The 25,278-nt window shown below is 35.0% G+C and overlaps 1 protein-coding gene across 1 annotated transcript in view; it reads left to right on the top strand.

Annotated features, from left to right (window-relative positions):
- Positions 1-24,651, top strand: part of LOC149562014 (pumilio homolog 1-like) — a 38,599-nt gene extending 13,948 nt beyond the window's left edge. Inside the window, exons 2-9 of the mRNA XM_089825551.1 lie at positions 7,581-9,226; positions 9,310-9,451; positions 9,964-10,071; positions 11,226-11,438; positions 11,541-11,651; positions 16,861-17,055; positions 23,769-23,943; positions 24,029-24,651. Of these exons, the coding sequence (XP_089681677.1) occupies positions 7,581-9,226; positions 9,310-9,451; positions 9,964-10,071; positions 11,226-11,438; positions 11,541-11,651; positions 16,861-17,055; positions 23,769-23,943; positions 24,029-24,066 (2,628 nt within the window). The 3' untranslated portion in view covers positions 24,067-24,651. The remainder of the gene's footprint in view (positions 1-7,580; positions 9,227-9,309; positions 9,452-9,963; positions 10,072-11,225; positions 11,439-11,540; positions 11,652-16,860; positions 17,056-23,768; positions 23,944-24,028) is intronic.
- The last annotated feature ends 627 nt before the right edge of the window (positions 24,652-25,278 follow it).

Below are 25,278 nucleotides of genomic sequence, written 5' to 3'. Positions count from 1 at the left end.
GCCAAAAGAACACCTAAAGAATTCTCAGTAGGGGACAAGGTATTACTAAGGGTAAAACCTCAGAAGAGTACTATCAAGTTTGGCAAAAATGCTAAATTAGCCTTGAGATATGTGGGACCCTTTGAAGTCCTGGAAGTTGTGAACCCAGTAGCTTACAGGATTGCTTTACCACCAACCCTTGCTAGGATGCATGACGTCTTCCATGTGTCATATCTTAAAAAGTATATTACTGACCATGAACATATGATGTTGATTGGAAATTATTGCGGGTGTGAGAACTAGGGGTGATAGAGATAAGACCACCCAAAATACTCGAGGTGCGTAAGCTATGCTTACGAAATCAGGAAGTGACTCAGTGCAAGGTTTGGTGGGACTAGTATGCTGAGGATAATGCCAATTGGGAGGATTATCATGACATTTTTCAAAGATACCCCTATCTTTTCTCTAAAAACTGAAAACTGAATATTTCTTTTCTTCTTTGTATAAACTGACTAAGTATTATTTAAGTTTGTTATTATGTTCATCGAGGATGATGAAAAATCTAAGGGGGTGGGTATGTTACATCCCAAATTTTGCCTTAAATTTTAAATTTGATTATAACCGTTGGTTTAACGAATTATTTCTTTTCTTGATCATGTGAAACAAGTTAGTTAATTATATACGTTGTATCAATTGTTAACAGATTATTTCTTTTCCTGACCATGTGAAGTGAGTTAGTTAATTATATATGTTTTACCAATTGAAAACGAATTATTTCTTTCATGATCATGTGAAACAAGTTAGTTATTATAGACGTTGATGAAAATAGTCAAGTAACCTACAACTGTCATTAGATGATTGAAAATCATTTGATTGGAATTGACGATCAATATATATATATATATATATATATTTTTATTAATGTCTTGGCGAGAATGTTTTGCTTGGGTGATTGCAGGAAGAAGACTGAAGAGAGGGGAAGCATTGCTAAACGGGATCATCGGAAAGGGATGGTCGATTGGTCCAGTCATTAGGATCGACAGGTATGACCTAAAACTGCCTTGGAAAGGATACGAAGACTTGACCACAGGTTACAATAAGGGACCGCATGAGCTATTAGGAAAATAATATAATAAAAACTTAAAATAATCTAAATTAAATATAATTCATACCTTTAAAGATTTATTATTGAATTTTCTTATTTAATCATTATTATAAACCCTTAAATATGAACTCATATATATAAAAGTGAAGTGGCACCAATAAATTATAAATAAATAATCTAATAATGTCACCTCATCGATATGCATACGTGAACGTACATAAGAGCTTATAATAATAATAAAATAAAAGATTTAATCTCTTCATTTTCTCTTCATTTATATTCCCACTTTAATTCTTTTCAAATCAAAATTCTTGAAGCACCCGAACAGACTTCTTGAAAACGAATGGAATTCGAGGAGTCTCGGCTTAGCTATTAAGGAGCCGTGATCGGAATTGGAGGCATATGCCTCCCACATCTATTGTTCACTCCATCATATACATTGCACTGAACCCTCCTTTTCTACCGAGTATCATACACTTCAAGCATTCAAACCCCTGTAATACATCTATAATCATCTGCTGTTCATTCAATTGTATTCTTTGCTGCTGAAGTGAAGCCGGAACCAAGCCTTAGACTTGTGAAAGATCAAGTTACAACCAAACTCGCAAGTTATGAAAACTCTAATTATTCTTGATGGTATTCCATGTTTAATCGTTGAGTAGTGTTGCAAGGGCATATTAATACATAGAAGCAGTGATAAATATGAAATCGATTTATTTGAACTTAGCCGATAGTGAATAAAATGCATATATATTTCCCATCCTTTATTTTATTTTTTTCTCTCATTTTGGTCCGACATACTCTCCTCAGCCGGTTAAGATTGATTAGGAGAGATAATCCATTATGCTATCTGTTGATATCTGAGGTGTTTATGATACCAATCACTAAAATGGTCCTGATCTTACGCCAAATATACGGCCCATAGAAATTGAGATAATCATGATTGGTGAAATGAATCCATATGATTGCAATGCTTTTAATATATTACTAGGCATGAATTCAGAATACTTGACGTCGAGGAATTCACCTGGCAATGAAGCCATAGTAATGGTGAAGAGGTGTAAAACCAAATTGGAATCATGAGGACACTGAGGAATTCACACTGCAGAGAGCCCAATGAATGGTGAAGAGGTGTAATTTAACTTGCAAATAAAATCAAGAAATTAGATTGGAACAAATAATTAAATAGTTCATGCATGTCTTGATAATGGAACCTATTGTCAAGTCGAGTGGTGGAGATCGGTTTTACGAGCTCAAATTGAAATCCTTGGCCAAGGTAGTTATAGGCATATGTGCCAATCATGAGATCTTTTTTTTTGTTCATAAGCTTCAGTTATTTAGGAATAACTAATGGGACACTCAAACCATCAGGTAGCTCGGATGGTTGGACTTAAGAACATCCCAAGCCCGATCCCGAGGTAGGGAGGTCCGTTCTATTAAGTTAGGATGTGTGGGGATAAGTATGGTCTGAGGTTGGGAGGTTAAGCCTATGTCAATGCTTCTCCTCTCACCAATGCCGAGGCTTGAACAACATGAAAAAGGGATATCTCCATTATTTTTGTATGTTTCTTTTGCACATTTACCTTTAGATCCATAGAAGAATAAATAGATAGTGTAGATTTCGAAAAGCATAAATTGAATGATTATATTAGTGGATAAAGAAGATAGTTTTCACTTTACTTTCAGCTGAACATGTTATCAGTAGAAATGGTTAAAATGTTAGCAATATAATCAATTATCTATTTCGTTATATCAGTTGAGTATAAACTACAAATAGAATAGAAACAGGTACTTCTTTCTAGTTAGATTTATTTAATGGAAGTCATTGTCATGTGAAATGGAATCAATTATTTGTTAATTAGGTGTTTTAAATTGGATAGGAAAATTCGTTTGTTACAGAAGGCCAAATAATTGAAGGCCATTCCTCATGAACACAAGGGATCCTCCTAGAGGGTTAGGAAGCCAGATTAAAGGATCCTCAAAGATGTGTAGAAATATTGGAATCCCTAGTTATCAATCACTAGAATTGAATTTAATAGTCTATATTTCTCATAATTTCTATAGGTAAATTTGTCCTAAGAAGTGGGGACATTACATTTTTTGCTAGTTGAAGTAATAAAAACAAAAACAAAAACAAAGTCCTTGTTTGATAGAGTATGGAGAACAAGGACTCCTATTTTTAATATCCTTTGTGTATTGAGCTTGTGAATAATTTACTGGCTAATTACATATTTATGTTAAATATAGATATAATTTCTTGTACTTTTATTATGAGTTCTTTTTCTCATATGGGTGACGAAGAAGGTCAACAAGAGCCTATGGGGGTTAAGGGTTGAATACTCTTTGAAAATGGCTACATTGCCAAAAAAAACTCCCTCCAGTAGAAATTTGTTTGACATTGCATCAAACCTAAAAGTTAAAAATAAAATAAAATTCGGGCAAGCAAATGAGAACTTCCAACTGTTTTGAATTAGCCTAAAATGAAAAACATTACAAATCTACAACACTACAATTGAAAAAAAAACTTTTATATAGACAAAGTTCAATTCTCTTTTCAAAACTCACTAGAAAATTTGAAATTATTCAAAAAAGTTGAAAAGTTTCAAAAAATTGATTGAGAACTTTAAAAGATGAAATATTTACTCACCTTTGATGGTTAAATCTTCCTTGGGCAACTGTTCTTAAATATTTGGTGGAAGTCTCATTCCTTTGTAGCCGTTACCTTAAAAAATAATGAAGTAACCTTCAAAATACAATAATAATAGCTTGGAGAAAAAAAAAGGTTTGCTTGTTGCATTGTGTTGGTGAAATGACTTCAAAACACCAAATAGTTGACTTTTAGGATGACTTCATGCTTTGGGAGGGTGTTGAAGAAATTAGAAAAGTTTGTTTTTTGCAATTTGAAAAATGCCTCTTATTGGCGTCTCAAGACATGGTTACTCTTTAAGTCGTAGGAGGTTGTAGGGAAGGACCCAATAATGCAATATGAAAGCAAGGTCATTGAGGTGCTTTTGGGTCCCTTGTTGGCACTTTTCATGTGAGCTGCCTAAAACATCCAAGCACTATAGTGTTGGCACAAAATACAAGGGGGCAAGACTACTTTGAAGATTTGGATTTTTGCATCACTTATTTTCTTGCCACTAAGTTGTGAAGAGGACATTTATAAATTTATAAGTTAGAATTGTACTTATCAAAGATGCTTAATATATATGAAGACCTAAATCACAGGGTTGAGATCATGTTTTTGTTCGACAACAATGGAGTTTCAATGAGTTTGACAAGGTCAAAATGTTTGTAAAAAAAGTTTGTGAATAAATTTGCTATGCGTGAACTTGATTTTTTTTCAAAATACAAGCATTGTATATACATAACTTTCAAATTAGTTAAAAATTGAAAAGTAGCTCACTTCGGGTAAATTGGTAAAACTATAAATTAGTCAACTATAGGCATCAATTCATATATTATTAAAATAAATAATATATATAGAAGAAATTCTATTAAAATATATTAATATATATTTTTAACAATGTATATATTCATATCTATATATCTATCTATCTATATTTGATCAATGAAATAACATTTTAATAATATTGGGTTTTAAGCCTGGCCCAAACGAAGGCGAGGATAAAAATAGTGAGCCACCTCCCGAAGAGAGAACTTGTTCACATGTTCTAACAATTCATTTCTGCACTTTTGCATCACCCTTGGAATGAGATTCTTGATTTATATTGAAAGAACCCTCATTCTTTGACCTCACGTCTCTCTTTCATGTCACTACCCTCCATCCTTCTTGAGTTCTTTTTCCTTATAAGCAACCTTGGAACTTACTCGGGTTGAACTTCCTCCCATGTCTCCGAACAATCAGTGGATTCTAGCTTGCTTGCTGCATCCATCAGTGTGCTACACTCCATGTTACTCTTATCTGCTTCCACATTCAAACTCACCCCCACCCCCTTTTGAGGCCTTTGGAGTCTGCTGAATTGCTCCATTACACTCTTCCTTTGTCTTCAGTACCTTTGCGGTGTATCTCTTCTTGCTAGGTAGCCATCTTATTTGATTTGCATTTGGCACAATGAGCATCGATATGTCTTGTTTGGAAGCATCTTTGACATCTAAAGGAATTTATTTGTAATATAATTTTTTATTATAACATATAAATAATATTATCCAAATATATTAAAAGCATGATATGGATAAATACTTTCAATAAATAGTAACATAGTAAAGATGGCAAAATAGAGGGGTACACAATACTCCAAATATTATTCATTGAATAGAAAAACCCTTGTTTGAAGTGAATCCTCAATTCTCTGTAGGCATGCCATGTACAAAAATCTTTTGCCACAACACTATCAATTCCTCAATTTACCATTTGCAGCTAATCTTCTGATCTCCATTTGTCAGTGGATAGTCCCTCCTGCCCATTTGAGATGGAAAAATATGATATCACCAAAAAATGTGGGAAAACCAACTTCATGAAGGGAGCTAAAAGAGTGCAGGAACAATAGTAAAAATGTTTTAAAAAAGATGACATTGAGCATCTGGATAAATATTAGGGAGTCAATGAATTTTTTTATAATGTTTCGAAGTATACTGAATTTGGAACCTCATGGCCGAAATTGGTGAATCCTGTGACTTAGTATGAGACAACCATTGAACTTTTGGAGAACTAGTTTTTGTACTTGGCTGCTGGGTCGTTCTTTTTCAAATACATAAAGATGAAAGAAAATCTCTTCTCCACATCCTTATAAATATGCCACCGGGTAAGATTTTCCAAGTGTTTCTTGGGACATCATCCTTTTGTTCATGTGTTAGGCCATTTATGAGTTCATTGGTATTATAAAACAGGAGAAAATTAATGTTTCAATCCTTAGCTGTAATAATGGCCCCATACAAATAACACAATGGATATTATTTCATGCTACCAAGCTTCATATTTCCTTTCATGTCACCAAGCATAGAACTTGGACACAAAGATTGTGTCACCTAAAGCAAGATTGTAAGGAGTTTAAAATTAAAATCAATAAATTATTATTAAGAGTAACAGGGAATGATGTTGTTGCTCCTATATGTTGTTTCTGTTAGGGCTTCATGATCATTGTATTGCGTTGAGGCATTTCAATGCAAATTCGTTGCAAAATCTCGTGCAAACAATGGGGCTTTGGGACCCCAATTCAAATCACGAGGTTCTTGTGCCTCTCCTGTTACTAAGTGGGGAGTTTTGAAGGTGGTGATATAAATCTTCAGAGAGGCTTTTGTAGGGTTTCCTGCCCAGAAGGTGTAGGAGGTAGGAAATCTGTTTTAGGAGGTTTTATTCACCTGCTGGGATCTGATACCCTTGTATATCTGATGGAACCTCTTTGGACCAATATATTTGAGTATCTGGTAGCTTCTTTGTCTGAGTATTAGTGGCTTTGTTAATTTATCCTTGTTTTGACTATTCAAATTCCCAGTCCTTTGGGAACAGTCTTACTGCTGTACCTTATTTGTAATTAATATCCAGAGTAACTTGGTGACTGAGGTATGAATACAGGAAGTGTTTTCGAATAATGGAACAAGAGCAAATGAAGAAGGAATGGTCATAATATAAATAGAAGTTTACTGTCACAAGGAAATGTGGGGACAGGGAAAGGGACCAGGGTGAGGTCCTCGTCTCCATACTGTTTTTCTTTGTGACTTTTGTTGTGTCTTGTAGCCTGTTATTCTTCAATTCAGTCCTTGTCCTGAGAATATCTTCTCATTTCAAGAATTTTCCTTTATTTTCTTTAATGTGCTATGGAACCTCTTTGGACCAATATATTTGAGTAGCTTGTAGCTTCTTTATCCAAATATTAATGGCTTTATTAATTTAGCCTTGTTTTGACCTTATACATTACTTATATCCAGAGTCACTTGGTCACCAGGGTATGAATGCACAAAGCAATTTCAAATAATAGAACAAGAGTAATTGAATAATGGCATGGCAATAATATGTAGAAGTATGCTGTTGTGAGGAAATGTGGGAGCAGGGACAGGGACTGGGTGAGGTCCTTATCTCCTTACTGCTTTCCTTGTGACTTTTGTTCTCTCTTGTTATTCTTCAATTCAATCCTTTACCTGAGGAAAATCTTCTCATTCCAAGAAATTTCCTATAACTCTTCATCTAGTTGTCTTTGTTGTTTACCACTGTCTTAAGAAATATGAGCTTTTCATGTTTTTTGGGAATATATTTGGTAACGATATATTTAAATGCAAACAGTTTGCAAAATCCCCAGATAGATTGCTTTAAGGAAACTTAATTTTATGTGTTTGTCAATGAAATTCATCTAGGTATGGTTTTTTGATATATATCCAGGGGGAAACATCGGTTTCTATTTGATAGATTTTTCTTTGTTATTTTTAATGGGATATTTGTAATAATATTACTAATATATATTTTTTTGTATTAGTTGATTTTATTGCATTCAAGTCATTTCATTACTATTATCACACATTTGCTATATTTTGTTTGCAGGAAGATCTTGGAAGATCTTCTCCAGCACCCAGGCATCCTTCCAGACCAGCAAGTCGTAATGCTTATGATGGAGGTGTTGATACCCTTTGTGCTGGTGAGACACAGGGTGCACAAATGCATTATGATATAGCAGGTCTTGAAGGCATGCGATCTAGCTCACCAATGCCTGGACTAGCTAGAGTTCAAAGTCTTGGCACCCAGTCTTCGCATGCCTTTGCATCTGCTTTAGGTGGTTCTCTTTCAAGAAGCCAAACACCAGATCCTCAGCATGTAGCAGCAAGGCCATTAGGTGGTTCTCTTTCAAGAAGCCAAACTCCAGATCCTCAGCATGTTGTGACAAGGTCTCCTAGTCCAAGTCTCAGTACAATGGGAGGAAGATTTGGCATACTTGATAGACAAAATATTGGTTCTTCCAGTTCATTCAATGGGGTTTCTTCAAACTCAATTGAGTCTGAAGAAATTGTTGCTGGTTTATCAAGCATTAGCCTCGCGTCTAATGGAGCAGTTGAAGAGGAAAGACATACAAAATCACAGTTACAGAAAGATATTGCAGAGAGCCAAAATTACATTTTTCATCTTCAAAATGGTCAGAACCAAAATCACCAGCATCAACATCCAGGAAAATCTCCAGCAGAGTTTGTACAGGCATCTGTTTTGACACAAACAGCAGACCAGTCATTTGCTGGCCCCAATCAAAGCAACAGAGGTTTTAATGATTCTCATATGTCACCTGCTTCTTCTCAATATCAGGGGGATGGCATTTACTCTCAACAACAATCCATACCTTACATGTCCAATTTTTCGTCAACAGCTGTGGAGGCATCATCCTCATTGGGTGTTTCTAATATTGATGCTGCCAGTGGACCTTACCATAATGCAAATATTCCAAATGTATGCACTCCAAATTATGGCATGAGTGGGTATCCGGTTAATCCAATATTACCATCCATGATGGCTGGATACATTGGTCCCAACAACCTACCTCCTACATTTGAGAATGTTCTTCCTGGTTTGGACTCGAGAAATGCATCAGTTAATGTCTCTGGAGGAGGAAGTTCCAGAGGGTCTGGTGATATACAGAATTTATACAAATTAGGTGGGCAATTGGGAGCTGGACTTCAGATGCCAGTTGACACTTTATATCTTCAGTATATGCAGAGGTCAGCAGCTGAATATGCCGCACAGATGGCTGCAGGCTTGACTGATCCATCCATGGCAAGGAATTACATGGGTGGCTCATATGTTGATTTAGTTGAATTGCAAAAAGCCTATTTCGGAGCAATGTTTTCTCAACAGAAGTCCCAGTATGCCATGCCCTTTTTAAACAAAGGTGGTGCTCTGAATCCAGCTTATTATGCCAATTCAGCGTATGGCCTTGCCATGCCATATCAAGTTAGTCCAAATTTGAGTCCTGTGCTTCCAAGTTCTCCAGTGGCACCGGCTAGTCCACCCGTTAGACATAGTGATAGAAGCCACCGATTTTCTCCTGGTAGAAGTGCAACTGGAGGAATTATTGGTCCATGGCATTCTGAAAATGGGGGAAGTATGGAAGAATCTTTAGGGTCTTCATTGCTGGAGGAATTCAAGAATAGTAAGACCCGATGTATTGAACTGTCAGAGATCTTTGGGCATGTAGTTGAGTTCAGGTATTGTTTATTTAATCAACTATGACATCTGTAGAATAACTTGTATTAAATGTTATGAATCTGAACTTCTTTGGTTTCTTCAGTTCTGATCAGTATGGCAGCCGCTTTATTCAACAAAAACTGGAAACTGCATCAGTTGAAGAGAAAAATATGGTGTTTCAGGAGATCTCTCCACAGGCATTAACTCTTATGACAGATGTCTTCGGGAATTATGTTATACAGAAGGTAAATATAATCTATCCGTAGCTTTTGTGTTCAATATGCATTTTCTGTATTTGTTAATGCCGATAGGCATTCTACAATGGCAGAATGGGGGAGTGGGATGGTGTGAGCGTGTTAATGTTAACTTTTATTCTTCTAAGTTAAATTTGACAACCATCTACATGTCAAAAATTTAAATCTTATTATAAATAGAATATACTTTTAAAAATAATTTAATAAATCAAACATAAAATATCCATTTAAAATAATATTTGTAGATATAATCATCCATTTAAAAAAAAATTAAAATAAAAAGTTTAAATTAGTAAAAAACTAAATAAATGGGGATAAAGGAATTATAAACAATTTTAGATGTAGTAAATTAAATTATAATTATTTTGTAGTGGATATCTATCGGCATTTCTTTAGATAGATTTATTTAAGATATCTATACTAGTTGTATTCTATGATTTGTTATGTTTGACACCTTCCACATAGGCATTGGTTATGGTCATAACATGTTTACGTTTTGTCAGTTTTTTGAGCATGGCACACAAAATCAAAGGAAAGACCTAGCAAGTCAACTTTCTGGCCAAATTCTAGCTCTGAGTCTTCAGATGTATGGCTGCCGTGTAATTCAGAAGGTAAATTTGTTTCATTGGATCCATCAGTATGATTTTCAATGCATTTTTTAATTTTGTAATCTTGACTTGCCACATTTGTGGTGCCATTTCCTGTGTTTTTCCTAGTTTTCAAAAGCCGATTTTGATATTTGCTTACACATATAACTTCTTAGCTCTTTTCACCTTAGAGGTAAAAAACACAGAGCATAGATGCACTGAACAATTTAGTTGCCTATAAAATTTCTTATAGGTTTACTTTGAATAGATTCTCTGTACAAACTAATTTTAAAGTATTATCAAGGTTTTCTTGGAAATTACACCCCAATAAGGATTTTTTTAAAATTTAAAAAGCATAAGGCTGCCTTTAAAATGACAAGCCATATTCAGTGACGCAATGGCCTATTATTTTTAGCAGTGTATTTGACATCAACTGAGTTTTCAATTCTATATTTTTGGAGTTTTTTCCTATTAAACTGGAGTAATTAAATTCCCTTTAGACTTTTGGCATGCTGTAATTCTATAAAGGGGGCTGGGGGGGTGGGTTAAAGGTTTAGCTGTCTATATATTATGGATGGGGGTTGGGCCTGCTGTTGAGAAAAGGTTGGGGGGAGGCATTTTACGTATAGATTTATGAAAACCATCAGGCATGTTTGTTATGTACCAATATGACGATGCAGCATCTTTCAGTATCTCGGTAACCTAGTTTAAAGAATGAGGGGCAGCCATAGGATCAATTGATGCATTAGCAAAATACTCTTAATGATAGGGGTAGAAGTACTAAAACCCAATGGTTTGCATTAAACACAAGTCTTGAAGCGTCTTCAATGGGGATGCCTTTTTGTTTGGTAATGTTCTTTGTGTGAGGAATCAAATGACTTCCCATCTTTACAGAATTAGCCCTCTTTGCAGATTGTTGTAATTAGTTATACAACTCCATAAGTTTCTTTTGATTATAAAAGCTAGATTAAGGATACAAGTTTATCCCCTGATGTGAATGACTTTTTGTCAGTGCTTATTTATGTTAGTTTACTGGTATCTGTAAAATCCCGATGTATTTACGTAGTAGCAGGCTTTATTATCTCAATGATTGAAAATGACACTCTTGGTTTCGTATGTTTTAACTTGTTATATTGATGCTACAATTAATAAAAAATATGTGGGACCGCATATTGCAGGCCATTGAGGTTCTTGATGAAGATCAGCAAGGTAAAATGGTCTTGGAACTGGATGGCCATGTCATGCGCTGTGTTCGTGATCAAAATGGGAACCATGTTATTCAGAAGTGCATTGAATGCATTCCACAGGATAGAATTCAGTTTATTATTTCATCATTTTATGGGCAAGTTTTGTCCTTGTCCACCCATCCTTATGGTTGCCGTGTAATACAGGTGAACACATAAGTCTATTATTCAATCTTCTTTGCCAGTTAATTTCTGGCCATTTGCAAGGATGTAAATTCTTTTTGTTTCTTATGTTTTGGGCCTTTGCAGAGGGTGTTGGAGCATTGTACCGACACAAAGACACAGAGCATTATGATGGATGAAATTTTGCAGTCAGTCTGTACACTTGCACAAGACCAGTATGGAAATTATGTTGTACAGGTCTGCAACACCTTACATATTAAGTATACCATTGTGGGGAAAGATTACATCTAGTTGGCTCTGGGAATCTTTAAATTCTGCTTATTAATCTTTACATATTAAGCTCTGGCTCCGGGAAAAGTTATTAATCTAGTACTAGGTGTCCTGCAAGAAAATCTCAACACAGTCACAAGCTTAGGATTAATACTGGTATTTATAAGCATAATGTGCATGAACACAACAGGTTCTTAAATTGGAAAAGGAATAACAGTTCTGGGTTACAGTTTTGAAATATAAATTTTATAAGCTAAAAGTAAAAATACTTCAGTTTCTATTCCAAATTTTAAATGACAACAGACAATTTATTATTTGAAGGGATTGACATACATTTAGAACTTCAACAGTTATGTTGTATATCATGTACAAGCAGTCTGAAAATCCCCTTTACGACAAAATAACTTGTATTACTGAACCTTGTAAACCTTACAGAAGTAACATTTCAAAAAAGTTAATAAAAATCTGTTTTATATATTTTCTATTTCTCGGGTAATATAAAATTTCACTCGTTCAAATGTAGTTTCTGATTGTGTGTGCAGTTGCAAGCATGACATGATCATAAATAGTACACCTCATTCCTGCTGAATAATTGATACTTCATTTTTATCTCTATCACATTATTGATACACCAATGGCGTGGGTACTTACATTTGTATGAGGCAATGGTAGATAAATTTTTTCCTTTAGTACAGTTTCATCATAGTTATCTTATATGTATTCCTGCTGAACTGCAATGCCCATACTAGCAGCGGGCAAGTATATTTTTTACGTAAAACAATGGAGATAAATTAGATACCAGTAATATTACTGAAGTTGTGCAAAAATAAAATATTCCTTTATTATGACTTTGTGTGAACCATATACCTAACACAGGAAGATTTGTTGCAACTGTAGATTTAGACATTTTCCTCTGGTTCTTTAATGATTATTTCTGTAACACTCATGGTCTGCTACTATGACTTCTCTCTTATCAGCTACATGACACCAGCCCCTATCATACCAGGCACCTCTTCTGATCATATTATCAAATTGAATTCTTTATTGATAATTGCACAGTAATGCATGATTTACAGAATCTCTTTCAACAAATTTTGTGCCTGTGCTATTTTTGGTAAATATGCCTTTTTTGTATGTTAATTCTAATGTATACAGTCACCTGCGGAAATTAATTTTGTTTCTTGGAAGCTCCCAGATACCTCTTCTGATCATATTATCAAATTCTTTATTGATGATCACACAGTAATGCTGCAATGCATTGATTGCAGAATCTGTCGCAACAAATTTTGGCCCTTTGCTATTTTTGGTGGATGCACTTGCTTGTTTGTTGACCAATTCTTGTCACCTGGGGAATTTTTTTTTTGTTTCATGGGTACTTGAAATCATTCATGCGATGTCGATCTTGCTTCCAATGTTTGTCTTCATTATGGTTATAATAGTTGATGTTCATTTTGCAACTTGCATAGCCATAACAACTTTGTCTCTTTTTAGCAATGGGTCTTCCTATCACATGGTTAATTGTAGTATGCCTCAGAGTCTTTTTGGACTTTTACGGAGTTTAGCTATTTTGGATTCACTGCCTAATTAGATTCACTATATGTTTTCTTGACATGCCTACTTTGTAACTTTTTTCCAGATTTGGTCTATTTCTTTTGTCAGTGGCATTGTCTCATTCTGTTGTCGTTTTTTGGTCGTACATTTTAGGTCTGTGGACCTTATTTGGTAACTTGACATTATGTACATTTCATGTGCATCTAGAAGATCAAGTGGTATCAATGTATCTTCTAAAGCTTGCTTTTTGGATGTAGCATGCACTTTCACATTCATTTGCACCACAAACAGTTAACAATATTTTAAATCTTTTATATGGGTTCTGGGGTAACTTTTTCATTGATCCATAAATCCATCACGTTTCTCCTTTGCCGAGAAGCCTGTTGCCTTGAGATGTGATATTTAGATTTGGAAGTGTTTGCATTTCTGCAGAGGCAGTCTGTCTCATTTGTAACTATCTCTAGTTCAAGGTCTTATACTATTAGCTGTGAACATTCACTCTAGATACATGTGGCTTCATATTCTAAGGGTACCACCTCCTCTCCAAGATATCTAATTGCAATTTGTACTTTGCTTCCAGCTTTATTTCCTTTTTTTTGCCTAACAAGATCTCTATCTAGAAATTGTCTATTGGCTCTAATCAGTCAATGCAATTTTTTTGTGTGCCTACAATGCCGGCATTGTTGATGCCTATACTCAATTTTCAATTTCAAATTTTCAAGTTTATCTTCCAGAGAGATTTTGAGTCTGTATTGTTTAAAGAGGATATTGATTGGTGTGGATAGTACATCACTTATTGGGGACATTCTCTCAGGGTAGGTCATTCACACTGTGTTCACATGTTAAGGGGCTGTCTTGCTTCCCTATTCTAACATATTTGCTTACTTGCCTTGTAGTGGGCTGCAAGTATGGTGGATTTCGCTTCTAATTTCCCACTTGTCTTTTCTGTATCTTCCATCAACTTTGTCCTATGGATTTCAGTTTTTGATTTACACCTTAGTCTGGTTTCTCTATCCTCCCCTGACATGCCCAGCCTTAGTTAACTCGCTACAATCTACTTTGATGCTGAGAATGCCATTGCTGCTGTTGCGAACATTTACCTGCTTTTCATGGGCTTTGACTCCTATCACTGTGACCAAGGATGAGTTTTTAACTTGTGTCCTGTTGGAGGCAACTCTTAATATTCCTCCCACATGGTCTAGCCTCTCACCCTATCTCATTGTTATGGTTTCTTCCCTATGTTTTGTTGCTACGACTATGATTGGAAACCTATATATCAGGGCTTTGTTTTGCCATAGCTCATGTCGTTCTGTTCTCTCTCTAGAATGCAAATAGATTGATGTTGTTTTGTTTGATGCAAGAAGTGTGTTTCCTCTGTTGTTGCAACTTGAGCAACTTGATGCTCCTTTTCATTCCCGAAATTATGCATGCTGAACTCTCATAAAAAATTTACACGTCAGGCGGTGAGCCGCAGGCATAGTTTTTGCAAAACCACTTCTGTAGATAACATTTTAGATCATCCCATAGTTAAATCTAACACTCCCTCGCCATTTATAGGTGGCATCTAGAGAGTTCTAAAAGTTTATACCAGTAAAGCAACAGATTTGTGAGGGTTTTCAGGTGGGAATTTCTTGAATATATTGTGCATTTGTCATTTATTTTCTGTATATGCCCTCCCTAGTAGATCTATTTATGATAATTTTTTCTCAGATTTTCTTCCTTAGTCACTGTGTTATGATTGGAGGTGCATCTGCCAAACGTTTTGCCAAGACTGGACATTAAACAGACTAAGTTTGTTGAAAGTGTTGAGCACAGACTTGAGGGCAGGAAGTTTCAGGAAATACACAAGACGATTGACCTTTTTTTAATAGTTTGGGTCCTTGGGCTATTTTGTGGAGGCTTGTTAACATTGATGCTGTTGGTATCTTCAAGCTAGTTTTCTCCTTCAATTTATTGTTCTCAACTTATTATTTACTGAGATCCTCTATTTAAGTACTCCTTACATTACCCTTCTTATTTCTGCTCGGAGGATGTGAAGAAGGATACATTGTCAAATAGATGGGATAACCATTCAACCAATATGTCTCCAACATCATTGATCAAATAGCTTAAGTAATCCCCTCATTTAGGTGAGGGCATGGTCTTACTAGTTGAAATTGACAATCACATTTAGTGAGAGTATGGAGAAAATGGATAATTTTATTTTAGTAGTTCTATCCTATGTCACAAGGTTCGCCAGATTTCTGGCTTGGAGTTCGAAATTCAGCGAACATTTTAAAGAGCTAGCGAAAAAATGCGTGTCAAATTCGTAGAGCAGTCGGCCAGTTTTTTCGTTAAGTAATTTTAAAGCATTTTTCATTTAGGGTTTTGATCCACTGGTTTCAATAGAGAGCAAATCTGCAAATATAGACAAGCCTGAAGAGAGAGCTTGTTCAGCTGCAAAAACTAGACACGGGGATCCTGATGCTTCCCACCAGCCATTCGATTTTCTTTACTACCGGCATCTGCAAAACCTATCCTTATGCAAAGAATTAGCTGCTTTCTATCCGTATGCCTACAAAGCCCACCCTGTAAGGCATTTAAATCTTTGCGCACCCACCACTGGACTTTTCCATTTTGGTCTGGACGGTTCTTTTTCAAGTTTTTTCTTCAGACATTTTATAATGGTCATGCTGTATGTAGTGTTTTAAAGTTTTAAAGGATGTTTATTAAAACTTAGCATTTACATTTTAATTAGCTTTATTATTAATATTTTTTATTTCTTTTCAAAATAAATATTTGATATTCAAGATGTGATATTTTGGTGCATTTAATTTTGATATTAAATTAAAAAATATAAATTTTAATTAGTTTTTAAAACTTTTTAAAATTTATTACAATTCAGTTAAATTTAATAAATGTTATTAATGATTTTAATATTTATAAATTATGTGTTTCTTTAGATAGAGTGTTTTTTATGGTTTATTTTTATAAATGTTTTCTATTATGATATTTTATAAATATATATTTTTTTTAAATCAATTTTTTTCCCAAATTTTCCACTCTGTCGAACTTCATCCGAATTTTATAGTTGGCTAACTCGAACTCGAACCTTGTGACTTAGGTTCTATCTACAATGAGACCTTAGCAAGGTACCACTTTTTTCAGTTAGACATGGGGGTCTTTTTTGCCACTTACTGGCTCATGACAATTTATCTGAAGTAGTAGTCATGCTTTGTCATAGCTTGCAGCATAAAACCCTTACAGTTTTAACTTTGTAGGATGCCCATTTTTTTCATTCCATTACTGGTAAGCATCTGTTGCATAAGTTTAATTCACGTATATATGAGGGTGGATCAGTGATTTGACATTCTCCTTTGCTTGCTCAAGACATTGTGATTCCACTTTGTAACGTCAAGGTCCTTTCCCTTATCTGGCATAAATACTGACCTCTAATATATTTTCCAAAGTTCTTAGAAATTTTATGTGGATGTCCTCTGCCCATCGATTCAAGAGAGCTCCTGTAATTGTCTACAGGGCAATAAAACTTATACATAGGATGCTACATTTTCTATTAAAGTCATGTGTTGATCATTATCATTTCGTATGTTTTGTAATGATTGAGTGTTTGTATTTTCATGTTTAGCATGTACTTGAGCATGGCAAACCAAATGAGCGTGGTGCTGTAATAAAGAAACTAGCAGGACAGATAGTTCAAATGAGCCAGCAAAAGTTTGCTTCAAATGTAGTGGAGAAATGCCTGGTATTTGGAGGTCCCATTGAGCGTCAATTTTTGATAAGCGAGATGCTTGGCTCAACAGATGAAAATGAGCCTCTACAGGTATGTGCTCATTTTATAGATTTTCTGATATGTAATGTTTTAGCTTTGTTCAATCCTGGTTTATATTAATTGCATTCTCCATTGTTGTAACCATGAACTTGTCTAGGCATTTTCTTTTTCATATGCTTGTTCCTAGCCATTTTCGATTAGTTTTGATTTTGATTTTGATGGCATATGTTTATGGTTCAATTACTTTAAGTTTCACATTTTTTATGCTCCAAATTTGAGGTCCTCTTGAAAGCACAGTTTGCTTTGAGATTTGAATACTATTTTACAATAATTAAATGTGTTTTGTAACAGAGAGTTTTTATAATGAAGACATTTCTGTATTTGTGATTATATTATTGACATTTGTTAAAATTTTCATTTCTCAAGTTTGCATAGAGTTTTCTACACACGGAATGTAATTTGAAGCTTTATAATCTAGGTGTATGCTGCAGGAGACTTAGTAAATATACATTTGAATGGTTGAATCTATTCATTGAAAATTGCATGTAAGTGCGTGATATTATATAATAGTCACCAAGTCTGACTTAATTTGGTCTAAAACTATTTTGCTCCAGATTTTCCGGATTAGCTGGATTTGCCCATTTCAGTTTGGATTTCTGAATTATCATTGAAATTTCATCCCTTTTTTGATCTCCCAAATGAATTGAATTTGAACCAGTAACATGGCTAATATGCAAGTTTGTTTACATTATGAGATCAATGAGATCAATTAGAGTAAATATGGCTAATATTCATTTATTAAACCAATGAGATCAATTAGAGTAAATAAAATTTAAGCTTCCGGTTGGTAGAATCTTAACTACACCAATAATGGATCTCTGTATAATAATAACTAGGGAAAATATTAATTTGTAAGTAGAAATGGTTTAAATCCTGAATTTTCCATATCTGGTATCAGGGTACTTTGAGATGAAATATATCTTACACTGCACAATCTTGGTGCTTATAAAGCACAAAGTGGGAGAAAATAATACAAGTGACAAGGACAAAGTTAGAAGAATGCCATTTCCCAACTAAACTTAAGAATTTATGCATAGCATAAATGCGCACACCAACACCCCCTTCACCAGCCCATTTGGAGTTGGTAATAGAGTAGTGCAATTTGTAGACAACAGAACACTTACTGAAAAGGAGTAGGGACTGGCTTGCAATCAGCCTTCCTAAATCTATGAAGTAAATCAATAGCACACTTGTTTTGAAAAATACAAAACAAGCAAAAGATTGATGAAGTTAGTGATCAAAAAGTAATGCAACAAACTAGGATCTGTCATATCAAAGTGCTCCATCAAATTTCTAAGGATCTTCAATCGTTGCAGGAGAATTCTCCTAGTGAGAATCAATCTATCCACATAGAGAACAAGAATGAGGAGTTGTCCCCCATGCCTCTAGTTGCGAACTATAGGATTGTAGCAACATCTAGTGAATCCAAAAGGAAGCAAATAATTGTCCATCATCACATACCAAGCTCTAGGCACTTGTTTGAGACCATACAATGAATGACGTAGCCTGCAAAAAAGTGAAGAATCTTGCACAAAGCTTGGTGTCTTCTCCACATAGATCTCTTTCTGAAAACCATATAGGAAATCACTCTTCACATACCTTTGATACAATAATCAACCTTGATATACAAAATAGAAAGTGCAAGACAAATTAAATCCTTCTTTGGCTACAGGAGCAAAGTTCTCATAATAGTTGATACCCTTAACTAGATATAAAGCCCTTAGCCACTAGATGAGCCTTATTAAAATTTAATAGAACCATCAACTGCAAGCTTGGTATGATACACCCACTTGCATCAAACCTATTTTGTCCCTTGGGAATAGGAACCAAATCTCAAGTACGATCGTCATCAAAGAAGAACACTTCTGTATCATAGCGATATTCCATTTTGGAACTCTTGTAGCAGCAGAAAACTTTTGAGGATCAACAAAAGCTGCATGACTCAAAAAGTCTAGTACTTGGAGTGTGGGAAAGAGTGCAACATGTGATTGTGTGATCACCAACAAGAGGACTATCATCTTGAAGATTTGTGTGAGCTAATAAAGTTTGACTGGGTACATATGGAGTAGGAGGATATGGCGTGTTGTCAATAATAAGATCAATACGATCATCTCCTTGAATGCTAACATCAAGATCATCATTATCATGATCCTCTCAAAGCAAAACATCCTTTGAATAAGAGTTGGCAAGGAGGGAGGGAGGGGCTTGTGATGGAGAATCCTTTGGAGTGAAAGACTCATAAAAAAGAACATCATGACAAAAAGGCTCATAAATAAATCTTCATGAAAGTCCTTCAAATCCTCACAATAGCCAAAAAAGAGTAAGCACCGACTCTTCTTCTCCATTGCCTCGTGTTTATCATGTGAATGAATGTCCATTCTTTACAACCAAATACTCTGAAGTAGTAAAGATTGGGCTTGGCACGAGATCAGGTCACCTTGGAATCCTGTTTCGCACTGCCTTGCTTTCTGATGATATCTTGTTTGCAGACCAATACAATCTCTCTATGCAAAAATGAGTAGCTTGGAGACAAGATCTCACAGTGGCTATACTCCAATAATGCGATATGGAAACCCTGAAGCCTGAAAGCTTCCCCAAACAATATACAATTTATATTCATCAAAGCGAAGAATACCACAAGACCCTGAGCTGATTGAAAACAGGTCTGACAATCAGGCTGTGAGAACAAAGGCCTGCCACAATGCAATAAAATGCTGTTTCCTTGAGCTCTGCGTCTGCATCTGCTGGGGAGGAGCAATGTCAGATTCCCTCTCAATCATGCAGCTGCCACCAACAGCAAATTTTCAATATGGATCTTGGAGAGTCAATTGTTTTTTGCCAATGATAATGATAGACATTCGCAGGAAAAATAATTGATCTCAGTGCCAGCAAAAACTCACTGAGTGGGAAGGGGCAGCAGTCATAGTTGCTCTGATACCATGTTGATGCACCCAGAAGCTTGTGCAAGCTAAACCATAGACCTTCAGCAAAAACAATGAGAAGCAACCACAGGTCCACAAGCTATTTCAATTTTCAACAGTCAATATAGTAATATATACATCATATTGATGAGTATGAGTCTTGAGATATCTTCACTGTACAACCCTGGTGGTTTTAAAGCACAAAGCGGGATAATTTAATACAAGTGATGGGAACAAATGCCCCAATCATAAAGAAGAATGGGTATTAGCCTAAGTTGCCGTTTCAGATTCCGGTACAGATATGGGTTCGAAATTCGTCTAAATTTTTTTGGGCTTGGGTTTGGATTCGTTTTGGGTTCATCCGTACAAAAACATGTGTTTATAAAAATTATGTAGATGTGTGTATATATGCAACAAAAAATAAATCCATACTTGAATCTGCTAATAGTAAAGGAACATAGCAAAATACACCACCAAATCTATGTTTCAGTTCAACAGGGCATTAGTTGCATCATTTATCACTACATACAACTTGATACACTTGCTTGGTCACATGCATGGAACAAATTTCCATATCATGGGGACAGTTTGAGAATGAAAGGAATTGTCAAAAGATAAGTGCAGTTATCTGAATTTTTATTTTGTATTGGTTAGAGCATTTCTAACCAGGCTATATCAAAAGGTGATACAAATTTGAAGTACCGGATTCAAACATATCGTATCTTTTTAAAGACATTCCTTTATAATCATCAATTTCGATGTCACCTCTTGTCAATTTGGATTTCCTTTATAAGCAAGTTTTCATTTTCATACACAAATGCATAAATGATATATAAACATTTTTTTGGTCGTTTTAGTGGTCACAATAGGGTTGAGAGGTCGAAAAAAACACTTCAAAATGTCCAGGTCTAGACAGCAAATTCTTCAAAATTTGCTGCAAATTCTGCCCGGGTTCCTCTGACAGAATTTGCAGCAAATTTGCAGCTCTGCAAGAGAATTTGGAGAGAATTTGACAAGAACCAGACTTTGAGGGTTGCTGGAGAGAATTTGGTAACTTAGGTATTAGCACTCTGGCACAAAAAATGGTATACCTAGCCTCATTTGGTAATGTACATGATATGCTTAACCTCATTTGCTAACATACAGCCTTATGCATCTAAAAGAATGCTGTTTCCTAAGTAAACTCAAGAAATTGTGCATAGTGCGAACATGCACACCAACATCCAAAAAAATTCATATCTTTGAACATAGGGGAATGCAATGGAGTCTGGAACTGTTCAACCAAAAGATTATTATTTTGTGCAACATCTTTGTTTGAAAGTATATCATTAAAATTGTGGGTCCAGATTTAATCCTCTGGGTTTGTCTGGATTCACAGACCACGAATCTGGACCCAGATCTGGATGCGGGAATCCGGTAACTAAACTGCTAGTGTCTGTAGAGAATGTACATATCCTCACTTGTATGTAGTGAATCAGCGCATCTTAGCTGCTTTACCTTTGTTTTGTCTACATTTGTAAAATCCCTTGGATCATTGAGATCATACGTGAGTGCAAATCTTGTGCAAATAGCAGTTATGGCAAATTGTAGTGCAGTTTCGGGAGCTCTCTTGGTGATCAGCGTAGCAATATGGACTACTATGCAAGACTGGCTGGCAAGAAATCCATGACATGTTTGACCTTTGAGTTTTGACAGCTTGAGTTAACAAAATATAGTTACAAGTTAACACAGGGTTGATGATTGATTAACACAAGTACTTCCTCCACAGCGGGAACTTTTTCATTACCCATGCTACCTGTATTCACAAGGACCTCCAATATAAAAGCTCGGAAAAAGCTTCAACAAAACTTGGGAAATCTCAACAAAATACTTATGGCAAAAAATGGGAGTTTTTCAGTCTATGGTCACAATTTTCATTCTACAGTTGTTTTAAGGCACTTTTTTCAGTATTTGGGGAATTTTAGGGCACATTTTTAACTGGGTTACTGGGATCTTTCTTGCAGGCTTCAGTCCTGGTCCTTTTGTTGGTCTAGTCCTGTTACATCCCTGGGTTTGTCCAGACTGCTTGGTGCCTTGGTTCTTTATGCCAAACCCACTGAGAATCCGCACAGTTCCTTGGGCAAACTCAGGGTGTACCCCAGTGCACCCAAACTTTACTCGCAGCCCAAAAGCATTTCAAATAAAAATAAAAATAAAAATTCATTGACAATAAACAAAAACTAAATCTATGAATATTGGATTTTTAGAGCCACTAGTCTGCCTCTGAAGTGAAAATATTGGATTAGCAATGGGGATAGTGTGGACTGTTATAAGCAGGCATACTATATTTGCTTTATTCCTGAACAGGGAAGCCTCTGCAGATTGGTAGTCCTTATGCTTCTTGTTATATGTTTAGCTGTAGTTTTACTTGCTTCTACATCTTGGTATTATTGAAGAGCATTTTAGAGGTCTGATATGGATAAAACTAATTTTGTCCGACTTTAAATCTATTCTTGTCCAATTTTAAAACTAATTTTGTCTGACTTTTTTGGTAGATGTAAAGCTTCTTGTTGATATATATAAACATTTGAATACACGCCACACACAATTGCATTAGTATGAATGCTCATGCAAGATTTTAGCCTTTTTTTATGTTGCTTTTACTAGAATGTAAATATTAACATCTGCTAGTTACTATTTGTGTAATTTATTAATAAATTATTATGTTATTACTTATTCAAAGCAAGTGCTTAGATAGAATGAAGTCCTAGCTACAACGATGAATGCAATGAGAATGTCTATTATGATTGATGCATGAGTAATGAGAAACAATGTCGAAGAATTTGTTTAGGCATTAACAACCTTCCTAACCTTAGTTTTAATATATATAAATGTTTTTTCTTTTTAATTAATTCAAGTTTTTCTTAAATTAATTAAATATTAATTGTTAATTTAATTATTCCTTTATTGTATATTATTTTTGATATTGTAAATTGTTAAATCAACATGTATAATTGTTAATGTAGGAATTACGTGTGTTTGTTGCTTTTGGAGTAATGAAATTTTCCTCCAATAACATAGAAAGTTGTTTTTAATATGGTTGTGTTTTAAATAAATGTCGTACCCAGTCTTATCCATATTTGAGGTCCTAAATAATGGACATGGCCTCATTTGCATCTGTATCCACATCCATGCAACTTAGGATTTTTAGTATTCAGGCATTTCAGGGCATGCTTTCCACCCAACATTCATGTTTTTCAGTAGTAATGTTTCCAAACACAGCAAAAATTAGGGCACGTGATGGAGAAAAAAGAGAGGTTTTGCAGTGTTTTTTGGTCTCTTTTCTAAGTTTTTTCCCACATTTTGGATAGTTGGGAATTATGGTCAGCAAAATACGATAAAGAACAATACAGGGCAATATATAGGTATATTTATCATGGCGATTACCATTTTTTATTAGAGAAAAAGTGCCACCTATGGTAAAGTTTACTAACAACGCTTTTAGCCCTTATCTTAGGTTTTCAATCAATCAAATGACAATGCTAATTGTACATCAACACAACATTGTATAAAATTAGAGTAGTACTGTTCCTGCATTAAAATTTATTATTATATCATATTTCATATCGAAGGAGTGCCATGCAGAGTTGAGGCATGATTTGGATTTCTTTTATCAGCAACTGGAATGCTTTTGTCTATGCTAGTATTCGTAACTTTTACACATCAAACAGTTGCACATTCATAAGTATTTTTCTTAATTTTAGGAATTCATTGGCATTTGTCTGACATAGAAAATTCATGCAGGCAATGATGAAAGATCAGTTTGCAAACTATGTTGTACAAAAGGTTCTAGAGACTTGTGATGATCAACAACGGGAATTAATCCTTTCTAGGATCAAGGTGCATTTGAATGCGCTTAAAAAATATACATATGGAAAACATATCGTTGCTAGAGTTGAGAAGCTTGTTGCAGCTGGAGGTAAAGTATGATATTCATATATATTAAACTCAATCCATGTTATAGTTTGAGATATTCTTGTAACTGGTGTAATGTCATGCTGCAGAGAGGCGTATTGGAACTCAACCATCATATTTGTCATAAATTCAACAATATACATACATGGAGAATTGTACAGATGAGGAGGTTAATTATAAATCTGTTCCAGTCTTTTGAACTGGTCTATGATTTTTCTATAGTACTATTGTCCTTACATTGTCTGACAATTGAAAGCTGGAAGGTACAAGCTAGTGTACATGCATACGGTAAAATAGTTCTGCTTGTACCATGTTGTACATTCTGTAGTTTGTATGATGATACGATTCACATATTTAAACCACAACAGAGTTGTGTAGAAGGCATTGTTTCATTCATAAACGATTGGAGACAGTCGTAATTGTCTTCTTTCAGGCAAGTTTGTTATGGAAGAGTGTATTAGACATCCTACTGTGATTGGATTTTGTAACTCTGTAAAAAGAGGGATTGGCACTGTAACTGTAAAAATGCAAATTTACTATAGTATTTGGGCCACGTGGTGGATAAACTTTTCAACTTTATCTATTATTCTGCAAATGCTTCTTTTCATTGTAAGGTTTTAACTGAAATCCCACATCGGCCTAAAACCCAAGTTGTGTACATTCAGCTGTCAATTTTAACCTGATATATTCATAGCAATTTTTTTGGTTGTCATATTTCAAGCTCAATATATAGTTGTTTTAAATGCTTTATATTTCAGAACAAGTCAAATGAAAAGTTGATCTTTTTCTAGGTGTGGGAAGTGGAAGCTGCATGAGTTGTTCTGTTATTAACAAGGTAGTATATTTGCATTGATACAAAATATGTTCAAATTCATGGTATGTCATTTTATAATTTAGTTTTCAGATTTATATCCGAGCACATACATTAAATGGCATCTTAACATAGATATAAGCGTTGCAAGCTATTCATGAGCCTCTCTATCGTTTTCAGATTTATGATATTGTCTTATCTGAATAATATCATTTAGCAGATTTTCGTTCTATTAGTTGTTATATGGCTAGAGTATAAGTAATGAGACCAGGCTTTCACAAAATGGGATGCCTCCGATGCTGTTACAAGTAAATGGTTTGATCATATATTGGGCTCATGTACCTTTTGTGTTGCAATCATGAGAATTGCTTTCAAAGATGCAGAACCCATCCAAATTTTTCTTTGTTTTAATCTCTTCCTTATTTAGTTACATTATGAGGTGTTGTTGTGGGAATGGCAGTCTACTATACTGGTGTGCCTTTTATTAATTGATATGTGAAGTGGTTTTTCAGATTTATGAGCTGACTA

The sequence above is a fragment of the Cupressus sempervirens genome, chromosome 4 (genome assembly GCF_028749045.1).
Source record: "Cupressus sempervirens isolate cs-2001-9-10 chromosome 4, ASM2874904v1, whole genome shotgun sequence".
Lineage (NCBI taxonomy): Eukaryota > Viridiplantae > Streptophyta > Pinopsida > Cupressales > Cupressaceae > Cupressus > Cupressus sempervirens.
Note: the sequence above shows the minus strand (reverse complement) of the source record. Positions and strands in the feature narration are given on the sequence as shown.